Raw genomic sequence first — 12,591 nt, 5'->3', positions numbered from 1 at the left:
AAATAATGAAATCAATATAATTTAATAAAATATAAAGTAAGAACATATATTTAAAAATATATAAAGTAAAAAAAATGTTTATAATTCATAAAATTAGTTCATACAAAAATTATTGTTCAAACACAAATATCAAATTAAAATTACAACGAAACATATTGAAGAAAAAATGCCAAAAGAGTTTTATTGGGAAGGATAAATGATGTCATTTATTTAAAATAATAAGGATAAAGATGGAAAAAAGTTAAGAAGCTACTAGCTTATTTTGAAAAGCTACTTGAAGTAGCGTTTCAAAATAAACTCTTATTTTAAGCTACTAGCTTATTTTGAGAGCATTACCAAACAAAGCTTATAGCTTATTAGTAGCTTAAAATAAGCTATAAGCTCCTAAATAAGCTCTGCCAAACACAGCCTACATATCGATCTTTTTAAGATAATTGTAGGCAAATAAGTCATATATATGTTATTCAATTAATTGAGTAATACGTTTGCACTAATCTTATAATCAAATAAATGTACACGTTCAATATTAGAATTTTTTTATAATTTTATCTTTATTTTTATTATCTAAATAAATAATAAAAAATTTATCCGTGTATCGCACAAGTAATTGGACAATTATTTGCTATAATTCAAGCAAGTAAAATATCAGAAAACATAATCGATCCAACCAATTTCATCAATTGCGCTATATTATATTCGATGTTATAATTTATATAATTGTATATCGATCCAAATATTCTTAAAATATTATAACAAATTGATTTCGTGCAACGCACGGGCGAAAATACTAGTTTGAAATTTCAAAACAAAAGTATTTTTTTAAGATGGGCGGGAAAACAACACTTTTGTTTATATATATATATATATATATATATATATATATATATATATATATATATATATATTACACACATTATTAATATTAGTAATACTAGTATTTTCGCCCGTGCGTTGCACGGAATGAATTTGTTATAATATTTTAAGAATATTTGGATCGATATACAATTATATAAATTATAACATCGAATATTATATAGTGCAATTGATGAAATTAGTTGGATTGATTATGTTTTCTGATGTTTTCTTTGCTTGAATCAAAGCATATTTGATTCACGGATAAATTTTTGTATTATTTATTTAGATAATAAAATTAAAGATAAAATTATTTTTTTAAAAAAATATAATATTGAATATGTACATTTATTTGATTATAAGATTAGTGCAAAAGTATCACTTAATTAATTGAATAATATATGACTTGTTTGTTTACAATTATCTTAAAAAGATCTATATTTAATATAACTTAAGTATTATATTATTACAAAAATAAATATGGAAAAATGAGAAATAATTTAACTTTAATTATTACGGAGTATAAAAATAAATTCAACGACCAATATTTAGCTTAATTACCATAATAATTATTAGGCAATTATTATTAGTCAATTAAACTAAATTAATTACTTTTCGCTAATAGGAATATCAATTCGTACATACAAAAATTATTATTATTATTATATATTAAATATGTTCGACCTTCTGCAGTGTTTATGTCACACGTGTACTAATTAATTTGATCAACGACATCTAAAGTTGGTGAGGGGATTACTATCATAATAATTAATTACCATAAACATTTTTCAGTGGTATAACACTATTACATTAATGCACGTATATGTATTAATCTATAAAATACAAATATACTATCAAAATAATTACCATAATTATTAATAAGGAATTACCATAATTACTAATAACTAATTACCCATAATTACTATTTATTACATTGTATATATACACATATAATATTTATTACTCCATAATATGTATAGGCAAATTCTATAGTATAATTTTGGTGAATTATAATTTATATTGATAGATTTATAATTAAAATAATTACATTTAGAAATTAAAAAATTAGCATTTAAATTTTGTATGATTTTGATATCTATTTTTTATCAAATATGATTTTGGTAATTAGACAATAATTAGACAAATTAGGGTAATTAAGTCAATAGTTAGATAAATTACTATACATATATTAATAATTAAGTCATTTTATCACCATTTTACCATAATTTATTACCTTTTAATATGCTATTTTTATATAAGGTAATTAAGTACTTCAAATTAGTATACACATTTTTCCTCCATTAATTAGCCTGTTTTTAAAGTTTATATTATTATTATTTTTGCTCACACATTTTAATAGTCTGTTTTTTTTATATAGGGTAATTAAGTCAATAATTAGATATATATCTATTTTTAATCAAATTTTATAGCAACCTACCTACCTTTGGATTTGTATTCTTTATATATATATATATATAAATATAATTAGACAAATTAGGGTAACCATATTTTTATATAGGGTAATTAAGTCAATAATTAGACATATTACTATGCATATATTACTAATTATGTCATTTTCTCACCTTTTATTAACATAATTTATTACCTTTTAATATGCTATTTTTATATAAGGTAATTAAGTACTACAAATTAGTATACACATTTTTTCTCCATTAATTAGCCTGTTTTTAAAGTTTATATTATTATTATTTTTGCTCACACATTTTAATAGTCTGTTTTTTTTATATAGGGTAATTAAGTCAATAGTTAGATAAATTACTATACATATATTAATAATTAAGTCATTTTATCACCATTTTACCATAATTTATTACCTTTTAATAGGCTATTCCTTACTACAGAATACAGATTAGTATACACAATATTATATGTCATTTTATCAATTGATTAACCTATTTTAAAAGTTTATATTATTACTCCATTTCACACCTTTTAATAGTCTATTTTTATATAGCGTAATTAATTCAATACCTTTTAATAGTCTATTTTTATATAGCGTAATTAATTCAATAATTAGACAAATTACTGTATATATTAACCAATTTATCAAATATGATTTTGGTGTGCGTTGGCGCCTTAGATAGAGAGTNAATTACTATACATATATTAATAATTAAGTCATTTTATCACCATTTTACCATAATTTATTACCTTTTAATAGGCTATTCCTTACTACAGAATACAGATTAGTATACACAATATTATATGCCATTTTATCAATTGATTAACCTATTTTAAAAGTTTATATTATTACTCCATTTCACACCTTTTAATAGTCTATTTTTATATAGCGTAATTAATTCAATAATTAGACAAATTACTGTATATATTAACCAATTTATCAAATATGATTTTGGTGTGCGTTGGCGCCTTAGATAGAGAGTAAAGATGTGAATGATGAATTCCTTCTTCAACAAAGCATTCAAAGCATCCCAATGACAATTGTTTCTTATTTTAATTGAAATTATATTAAGAATTTTATGTTATTATTATTATAGAGTATTATTATTATTATTATTATAGATTATTATTATTATTATTATTGTTATTATTATTATTACTATTATTATCTTAACATAGTAGGATTATATCAATGCATAAAAATTATATTATTATTTAGGNGATTCCTTCTTCAACAAAGCATTCAAAGCATCCCAATGGCAATTGTTTCTTATTTTAATTGAAATTATATTAAGAATTTTATGTTATTATTATTATAGAGTATTATTATTATTATTATTATTATTATTATTATTGTTATTATTATTATTACTATTATTATCTTAACATAGTAGGATTATATCAATGCATAAAAATTATATTATTATTTAGGCAATAGATCCACTTCTTCATCTCTGATTATACCAGAAGGATTACCGGTGTTGTCCTATCACAAAATCATAATAATATGCAGAGTATGATAAAATATTTCAAAAGGAACATAACTAAGAGATATATAGGAGTAGAAAGTAATTTCATTACAACATAGTTATAACAACNAAATTATATTATTATTTAGGCAATAGATCCACTTCTTCATCTCTGATTATACCAGGAGGATTACCGGTGTTGTCCTATCACAAAATCATAATAATATGCAGAGTATGATAAAATATTTCAAAAGGAACATAACTAAGAGATATATAGGAGTAGAAAGTAATTTCATTACAACATAGTTATAACAACAACCAAACCAAATTACAAAAAAGAAAATACACAGAAACTTCTCCGCAAAAAATAACTTTTAGAAATAGAAAAATATGTAATTTTACTACTACATAATTGTAACAACAACCAAATTTTGAATCGTTGCAAGCCATTTGCTCCTCATCCACTTCTTTGGCTCACAATATGTTCAAGCAGCAAAGAGTTAACACCATGCTAGTAATCATCAATACACATTTTAGAAATATATAATTTAGATGGTAAATAGTATATGGAAGTACCATAAAAAAAGAGACTAAGCCTTTTAATCTCANAAAACTTTTAATTTTTCAATTAATACCAAAAACGTTATAATTCTTCAAAAGGTATCTCTTTGATATTATTATTATTATTATTATTATTATTATTATTATTATTATTATTATTATTATTTGTCAATTAATTAATATATATGGACAATTAATTAATAAATTAATAAATGAAATTAATATATATGGACAATTAATTAATAAATTAATAAATGAATAAAATATATATGGACAATTAATTAATAAATTAATAAATGAATAAAATAAATATGGACAATTAATTAATAAATTAATAAATGAATAAAATAAATAAGGACAATTAATTAATAAATTAATAAATGAATAAAATAAATAATTTTACTAAAATGCCACTAAGTTTAATGAATAAAATAAATAATTTTACTAAAATGCCACTAAGTTTACACAATGGATGAGATCAAAATGGCCTAATATTGAAATTATAAAATGGTATGAGATCACAAGAAAGGTAAAACTTTTAATTTTTCAATTAATACCAAAAACGTTATAATTCTTCAAAAGGTATCTCTTTGATATTATTATTATTATTATTATTATTATTATTATTATTATTATTATTATTTGTCAATTAATTAATATATATGGACAATTAATTAATAAATTAATAAATGAATAAAATAAATAATTTTACTAAAATGCCACTAAGTTTGGGCGGGAAAAATTGGGAGGAGGATATTATTTTTATATATAGTATAGATATAGATAATCAAGTTGACAAGCTAAGACATTTAATGTTATAAATTTACTACTGTAGCATTAATTATTTTAATAAATTTTGTATTACACATTTGACGGGCACTCACCGGCCTGCCAAGCCCGCTGGTTATGTGGGGCAAGCTAAAAAGCCCGTCAAAATACGAGCCTAAAATATCAAAGTCTGTTCTACCTTTTTCATGGGGCGGGATAGACTAATCCGATGGATTAAGTCTGTTTTGATGAATTCGACGGTTAAATCTGTTTTGACGATTCTATGTCCAACGCACACTAAATGTAGAACTAAAAATGAATATAACTCAAAAGAAAATAATACGAATAAAATATGGCGGAGGGAGTATACAAATTAACAAAGGTTATAGTCAAGCTCAAGGACTACTAATTTGGGAATTTACTAAAATACTCCGTAGTTATTTTAGTATTGGATTTCGTGTCTATACACTCGAACGAACAGTCCCGAACTCCCTACTATCGCCTGAAATGGCAGCATCAGAGGGAGCTTGCCTCAACCATGTTTCTCGCGAATCGCCTGATATCAAGCGCCTCGCTCAGTTCTACACTGAAGTATGTTTTCTGATTTTTTTTTTTTAAATTTTAATATTCTTTCATCGATACGGATGGTGTGTTATCTGCAGGTATTCGGTTTTGAGCAACTGGCAGCTCCGAATTTTCCGTTCGGTGTAATATGGTTGAAATTGGGTTCATTCTATCTTCACCTCATCGAGAGAGACCCCTCCACGAAACTCCCAGAGTATAGTGCCATGTCAGCGGTCGCCGCCCCGGAGAATCTTCCCCGAGGGCACCATGTCTGCTTTTCCATCTCCAATTTCGACTCTTTTGTTCGCACCCTCAAGGCATAGTCTCTCTGTACCTAATGGCTTGATTTATCTGTCAATTTTGGGAATGTTATTGTTTGTGCATAAATAAGTAGAAAAAAATTGCCACTTTCAGTGATTATTTTTTTCAACAGTTGAGAAACTGCTTGGTGTTGGGGATGATTCAAAGGGAAAAGATAATTTTTTAGATTTCTAACGTTCATGCTTCTAGGTGTTACTTCTTAAGACGAAAAATTTAATTAGGGTCTGGATTGATTGAGCGAAATATGATGATATCTTTATTCTCTATGGTAATTACAAGTGGAATGGAATTCTGTCCTTATTAGTTTATTAGGACCATTCTGGATCTAGCAATCTAGCATACTGCCACTGATACTGAAGTCCTTCTCCACTAACTTACTGAAACCATGTCCAATTGTTGCTAATTCCACTATATTCCTTGAACATTTTGCATAGGAGCATTGAGAAATATTGGTCTACTTGGGGTGACGTGGGAAACCCATAGCCACTACCCGAGAGTGTGTACGGGTAAACCCCCGCTTTGTGACCCCTAGCCAACAAAGGACCACATGGAGGTAAATCAGCCTAGGTTGTCATAGTTGACCGGCTCACAATAAGAAGGCTAAGATTTGGACTCGTGACTTTGTGGTTACAAGTTGGTATCCTTAGCTATCTTGGCTGGGCCGCTGGGGTTACCCCCGCTCTACTTGTGTTTGGCATCCTGTTGACATATTGCGTTCNAAAACTTTTAATTTTTCAATTAATACCAAAAACGTTATAATTCTTCAAAAGGTATCTCTTTGATATTATTATTATTATTATTATTATTATTTGTCAATTAATTAATATATATGGAAAATTAATTAATAAATTAATAAATGAATAAAATAAATAATTTTACTAAAATGCCACTAAGTTTGGGCGGGAAAAATTGGGAGGAGGATATTATTTTTATATATAGTATAGATATAGATAATCAAGTTGACAAGCTAAGACATTTAATGTTATAAATTTACTACTGTAGCATTAATTATTTTAATAAATTTTGTATTACACATTTGACGGGCACTCACCGGCCTGCCAAGCCCGCTGGTTATGTGGGGCAAGCTAAAAAGCCCGTCAAAATACGAGCCTAAAATATCAAAGTCTGTTCTACCTTTTTCATGGGGCGGGATAGACTAATCCGATGGATTAAGTCTGTTTTGATGAATTCGACGGTTAAATCTGTTTTGACGATTCTATGTCCAACGCACACTAAATGTAGAACTAAAAATGAATATAACTCAAAAGAAAATAATACGAATAAAATATGGCGGAGGGAGTATACAAATTAACAAAGGTTATAGTCAAGCTCAAGGACTACTAATTTGGGAATTTACTAAAATACTCCGTAGTTATTTTAGTATTGGATTTCGTGTCTATACACTCGAACGAACAGTCCCGAACTCCCTACTATCGCCTGAAATGGCAGCATCAGAGGGAGCTTGCCTCAACCATGTTTCTCGCGAATCGCCTGATATCAAGCGCCTCGCTCAGTTCTACACTGAAGTATGTTTTCTGATTTTTTTTTTTTAAATTTTAATATTCTTTCATCGATACGGATGGTGTGTTATCTGCAGGTATTCGGTTTTGAGCAACTGGCAGCTCCGAATTTTCCGTTCGGTGTAATATGGTTGAAATTGGGTTCATTCTATCTTCACCTCATCGAGAGAGACCCCTCCACGAAACTCCCAGAGTATAGTGCCATGTCAGCGGTCGCCGCCCCGGAGAATCTTCCCCGAGGGCACCATGTCTGCTTTTCCATCTCCAATTTCGACTCTTTTGTTCGCACCCTCAAGGCATAGTCTCTCTGTACCTAATGGCTTGATTTATCTGTCAATTTTGGGAATGTTATTGTTTGTGCATAAATAAGTAGAAAAAAATTGCCACTTTCAGTGATTATTTTTTTCAACAGTTGAGAAACTGCTTGGTGTTGGGGATGATTCAAAGGGAAAAGATAATTTTTTAGATTTCTAACGTTCATGCTTCTAGGTGTTACTTCTTAAGACGAAAAATTTAATTAGGGTCTGGATTGATTGAGCGAAATATGATGATATCTTTATTCTCTATGGTAATTACAAGTGGAATGGAATTCTGTCCTTATTAGTTTATTAGGACCATTCTGGATCTAGCAATCTAGCATACTGCCACTGATACTGAAGTCCTTCTCCACTAACTTACTGAAACCATGTCCAATTGTTGCTAATTCCACTATATTCCTTGAACATTTTGCATAGGAGCATTGAGAAATATTGGTCTACTTGGGGTGACGTGGGAAACCCATAGCCACTACCCGAGAGTGTGTACGGGTAAACCCCCGCTTTGTGACCCCTAGCCAACAAAGGACCACATGGAGGTAAATCAGCCTAGGTTGTCATAGTTGACCGGCTCACAATAAGAAGGCTAAGATTTGGACTCGTGACTTTGTGGTTACAAGTTGGTATCCTTAGCTATCTTGGCTGGGCCGCTGGGGTTACCCCCGCTCTACTTGTGTTTGGCATCCTGTTGACATATTGCGTTCCATGCATTTTAGTATGTGCCTTTGCAAGTATATTCAATTTACTGGTATAAAAATTCTTTCTGATAGCAGTTTTCTGTTGGTATTATGTAAATTTCTGTGGATTCCTTTCTTGTGTTTGTTTTATCTTTGGGTATGTTGCATCTATTTGCTTTGTAACCAAATTCTGCGTGGTTAATCCAATCCTATCTTCTAGTACAGGAATGCTTGATCTCCTTAAGTCTGTATAACTGTTCAGTGAGGTTCTTTAATGATGTGTGTAATTGTGGTAAATGCATGAGTTTACAAATCATGAGCCCATGTTCAAGAACAATTACTCATCAGTCACCACTTGAAAGGATCCACCAAAGGGATTTGTAGTTAAAGATAGAAGAAACCATTTTTCTAAAAAAAAAAACAAAAACAAGCCAAGGGTTATGAGTGCGTGCGAGTTTACACACCCGCAAACACATACATATATGTATATATGTATGTATGCTCATATCCCTTAGTTTTGCATCAAGAGAATTAATTGGTCAAAGCTTGAATAATCCTTCTGCCATGGTGTAACAACTGAGATAGATCTTAAGGGCGACTTTAGTGATACAAATACCTTTACATAAGAAAGTGTAGTCTGCAATTATTGGGCATTTCTAGTACACCGTAAGTTCTCAAAACTTGAACCAAATATGACAACTGATGCTCTGAAAAGTAAATGGGGAGAAAGGTCACAAACCTCAGTCATTTGGACATGTATTTTGGTAGACAATCACCTGTTTATGAACATTCGATTTTTTTTTGGATGATTTATCCTTGGTAAATGAAGTTTATTTTCAAAACGGAATGTTTCATAAAAGGATCAGTACTTGTAGGGATTTCCATTTCTTTGTCATAAGACTCATAAACTCATCTAAGCATTCTCTTCAAAATCTTTGAATTAGCTTCATTAATGTAACCTAATCCATATACTCTCTCTTGTATAGATTCATTGCTAGTGTTTTCTTTTCTTTCTGGTGTCGAATACTGATTATTTTTATGGATTTAGGTATATCATATGTTTAAAAAGGATAGGTACTACTTTATAAACAACATGATGCTGCAACTTTTGTCATCTAGTGCAAAGATTTTTCGAAGCCAAAAAATTAATAGTGAGTGGCAAATGAGGAAGTGCTTGTTTAGCCCTCATTGTGTTAAAGCAATATTATCTCTTCTTTTTCAAGAAGCTCCAAAGTGTCTTTTAACTTTTCAAGTAGTCTCTTTTAAGTAGTTAGTTATCAAATTCAAACTGAAAATAAACTATATTAAGAAACTAAAACTTCTGAGCTTTCGAAGCGAGCAAAATATAAGTACTTCGTATTAAGTAACAAAGGAGTTGTCTATATTTCATGCTGCAAGGCTAATGAACTATATAATGTAAAAAATGTGCTAAGGGAAAATCTGGGCTAGCAAAGCTAATTTGCATGCACACATAATCACAATTGAAACATCTGTATATGGGTTGTGTGGTTGTGCCTAATATTCCAAGTGCACTTTCATTTGAGATTGAAATTCTATTCTCTTTCCCTTGCCCTTACTCATTGTTGCTCATCATTTTTCAAAGCAGGACAAAGGAATTCAAGTTCACGAGACATGTCAACCAGATGGGAAGACCAAGCAGGCATTCTTCTTCGATCCAGATGGTGAGACATTCTTTTTTATTACTATTTCTTACCAGTTTGTGCTATAGAAGGTCTTCCTGTAGACAATGTTGATAATGCACATGATCTAAACCACACTAAAAGATTGAATCCAATCAAGCTAGTGTAACCCATGATCTTATAAACTCATATTCTCTCTTATATTTTCAATACGAGACTCTTAACAGTTTGAAATCTCAGTGCTTTTTGGTTACACTTTAGGTGTTTGTTGCACTCACTGTCTATCGTTCTAACTTATACTAATTCTTTAAAAATCTCTATCTGCAATTCCCATTTAGCAACATTTTTGTATGAATTCACAGGAAACGGATTGGAAGTTAGCAGTGCGCGCCCAGCACCGTGAACCATAGAAGGCATGCTTTCTCTGAAATCTGAATAGTGAAATACTATAGTGTAGCATAAATAAAACATGACCATGCTATGTTAAAATTCTTATATATAGTACTTTTAAGACTTTTTTTTTTTTCTTGAACCTGGTCTTTATTTGCTGTTTTATGCTCTAGTTCATGCCTGACCCATTGGTGCTAAATGCCGGAGGCACATAATACTACGGAGTACTAAGAGGATGTTTGGTTAGGTGTAATTGAAATTTTTTTTCACTAGAGTTCAACACCCATCAAAACTACATTGTTTGGTTGGCTAGAGGGTACATCGAGTAACTTAGAGCAGAGCATCTTTATTAATGGGGTTATTTCACGATTTTTGAGGTGTTTTTGTAAGTGTGATTAAGAAAGAGAAAGTGGAAGGAGAGGAAAAAAAATAAAAAAAAATAAGATTTTTTTAAAAAAATTAAAAACTGAACAATCAAGCGTTCCTCAGGCGTGCCTGATGCGCCCATTGGGTGCGGCTGTGTGCGATACGCGCACATCGTCCCTTCATCCCCCATTAATGCCCAACCCTACCTGTCAGTCATGATCTCCAAATTTACAGAAGCTTCTCAACCTTCTCTCTCCCCTCTCTCTTTCCTCCATGTGAGCATTGAATCTAACAATAACTCCACAATATCCATTGATGGTCTTGCTCTTATGGATAGTCGGCTAGAGGGTACATCAAGTAATGTACGGCTAGTCGGCACATCGAGTGGCAGTACAAAAGTTACTATCAAAAGTACAAAACTTATGACGTTTGCAAGTTTGATTTGTCAGTCTTTAATTTTTTTTAATGTCTAGAATTTTGGATTATATTAAAGCATCTTCAATAGTGTGAGGTTTTTGAGAAGTTTTTACAGAGATGAGTAGGAAAGAGAAAATAAAAGTGAAAAAAAAAAGAAAAATCAAAATCTATAAAATAAAAATTAAAAAAAAAGATTTACGTGTTCAGGTGGGCGTGAGAGTTGTGCCTCACGGGTAAATTATTGTGTGAACCATGGTCCTCATAATGCTGTGTGGACCATAACAAAAAGTACATTTTTAATATACTTAATGTACATTATCTGTGTACTGAATGTACATTATACAATATAATGTACGTTTAGTACACAAATAATGTACATCCCCTGAATACAATGTATATTTTTAATATACTAAAAGTACATTATTTTTATACTGAATGTACATTATTTGATAATATGGTCCACTCAGCTATGTGGACCATGGTTCACACAATAATGATTGCGGCTCACGCGTGGTGAAGCGTAATTGTCCTCTTCAATGGCAGGCCCACATTTCTGAAAAAACTTCAAGGATGTGTTTGGTTCGCACATAGGAATAGAAATCGGGTATCAAATACTTAGTAATGGTAATGCGTTTTGGTGAAAGTATTTTGCATGTTTGGTTGTAGGGTGAAATGTGAATGATTATTAATAGTTGGGAAAGTGGAAGAGGAAGGGAAATGAAACTCTTATTTTACTAAGGAATGAGTTTTGCAATTAATGGGTAATCAAAATCATAGTAGTGTTCTAAAAAAATGTCGACCAAATAATAACAATGACTTTAATACCCATTCCTGATAGCTACTGTCAATCAAACACACTCCAAATTTGCAGTAGAATCTTGCATCCCCTCTCTCTCTCTCTTTCTTTCTTCCATGTTGACATTTTGTCTCAAAAATTGTGCAAAGTGCACTATTGCCCTATTGGGGATGGCCTTATGAATCTCATCGATCTATTTTTAAGTTCATGAAAAAATAAATTGAGTTAATTTAATTTCGAATGACGTGGATAAACATAACGAGAGTGCTTGGGGGCTTGAAAATGAATCCATGCTCAAGCCTAGATGCATCAAACAGGTTAGTTTGTAAACTGGTTAAATCATTAAACAGTTTAAAACAAGCGCCTAAACAATGACAAGAGAAACTTGACTATGCAATGATGACCAATGGGTTTAAAATAAACGGTAGCGACAAGTGTGTCTATGTAAAGGATACTGTTGGTCCCAAGGGGATGGGGTACAAGTCTAGAGGGGGGGAGGGGGGTGAATAGACTT

General features: G+C 30.3%; 2 protein-coding genes across 2 annotated transcripts; both read left to right on the top strand.

The window, feature by feature from the left end:
- Positions 1-5,505: 5,505 nt before the first annotated feature.
- On the top strand, positions 5,506-6,122 carry LOC115999293. The gene is made up of 2 exons (XM_031239151.1): positions 5,506-5,663; positions 5,735-6,122. Exons 1-2 carry the CDS (start codon positions 5,580-5,582, stop codon positions 5,957-5,959), a joined length of 309 nt encoding a protein of 102 aa, XP_031095011.1. The 5' UTR covers positions 5,506-5,579; the 3' UTR covers positions 5,960-6,122.
- Positions 6,123-7,325: 1,203 nt separating this feature from the next.
- On the top strand, positions 7,326-10,751 carry LOC116020635. Its single transcript, XM_031261116.1, has 4 exons — positions 7,326-7,483; positions 7,555-7,773; positions 10,075-10,150; positions 10,471-10,751. Exons 1-4 carry the CDS (start codon positions 7,400-7,402, stop codon positions 10,509-10,511), a joined length of 420 nt encoding a protein of 139 aa, XP_031116976.1. The 5' UTR covers positions 7,326-7,399; the 3' UTR covers positions 10,512-10,751.
- The last annotated feature ends 1,840 nt before the right edge of the window (positions 10,752-12,591 follow it).

This window comes from Ipomoea triloba, chromosome 1, assembly GCF_003576645.1.
Source record: "Ipomoea triloba cultivar NCNSP0323 chromosome 1, ASM357664v1".
NCBI lineage: Eukaryota > Viridiplantae > Streptophyta > Magnoliopsida > Solanales > Convolvulaceae > Ipomoea > Ipomoea triloba.
Note: the sequence above shows the minus strand (reverse complement) of the source record. Positions and strands in the feature narration are given on the sequence as shown.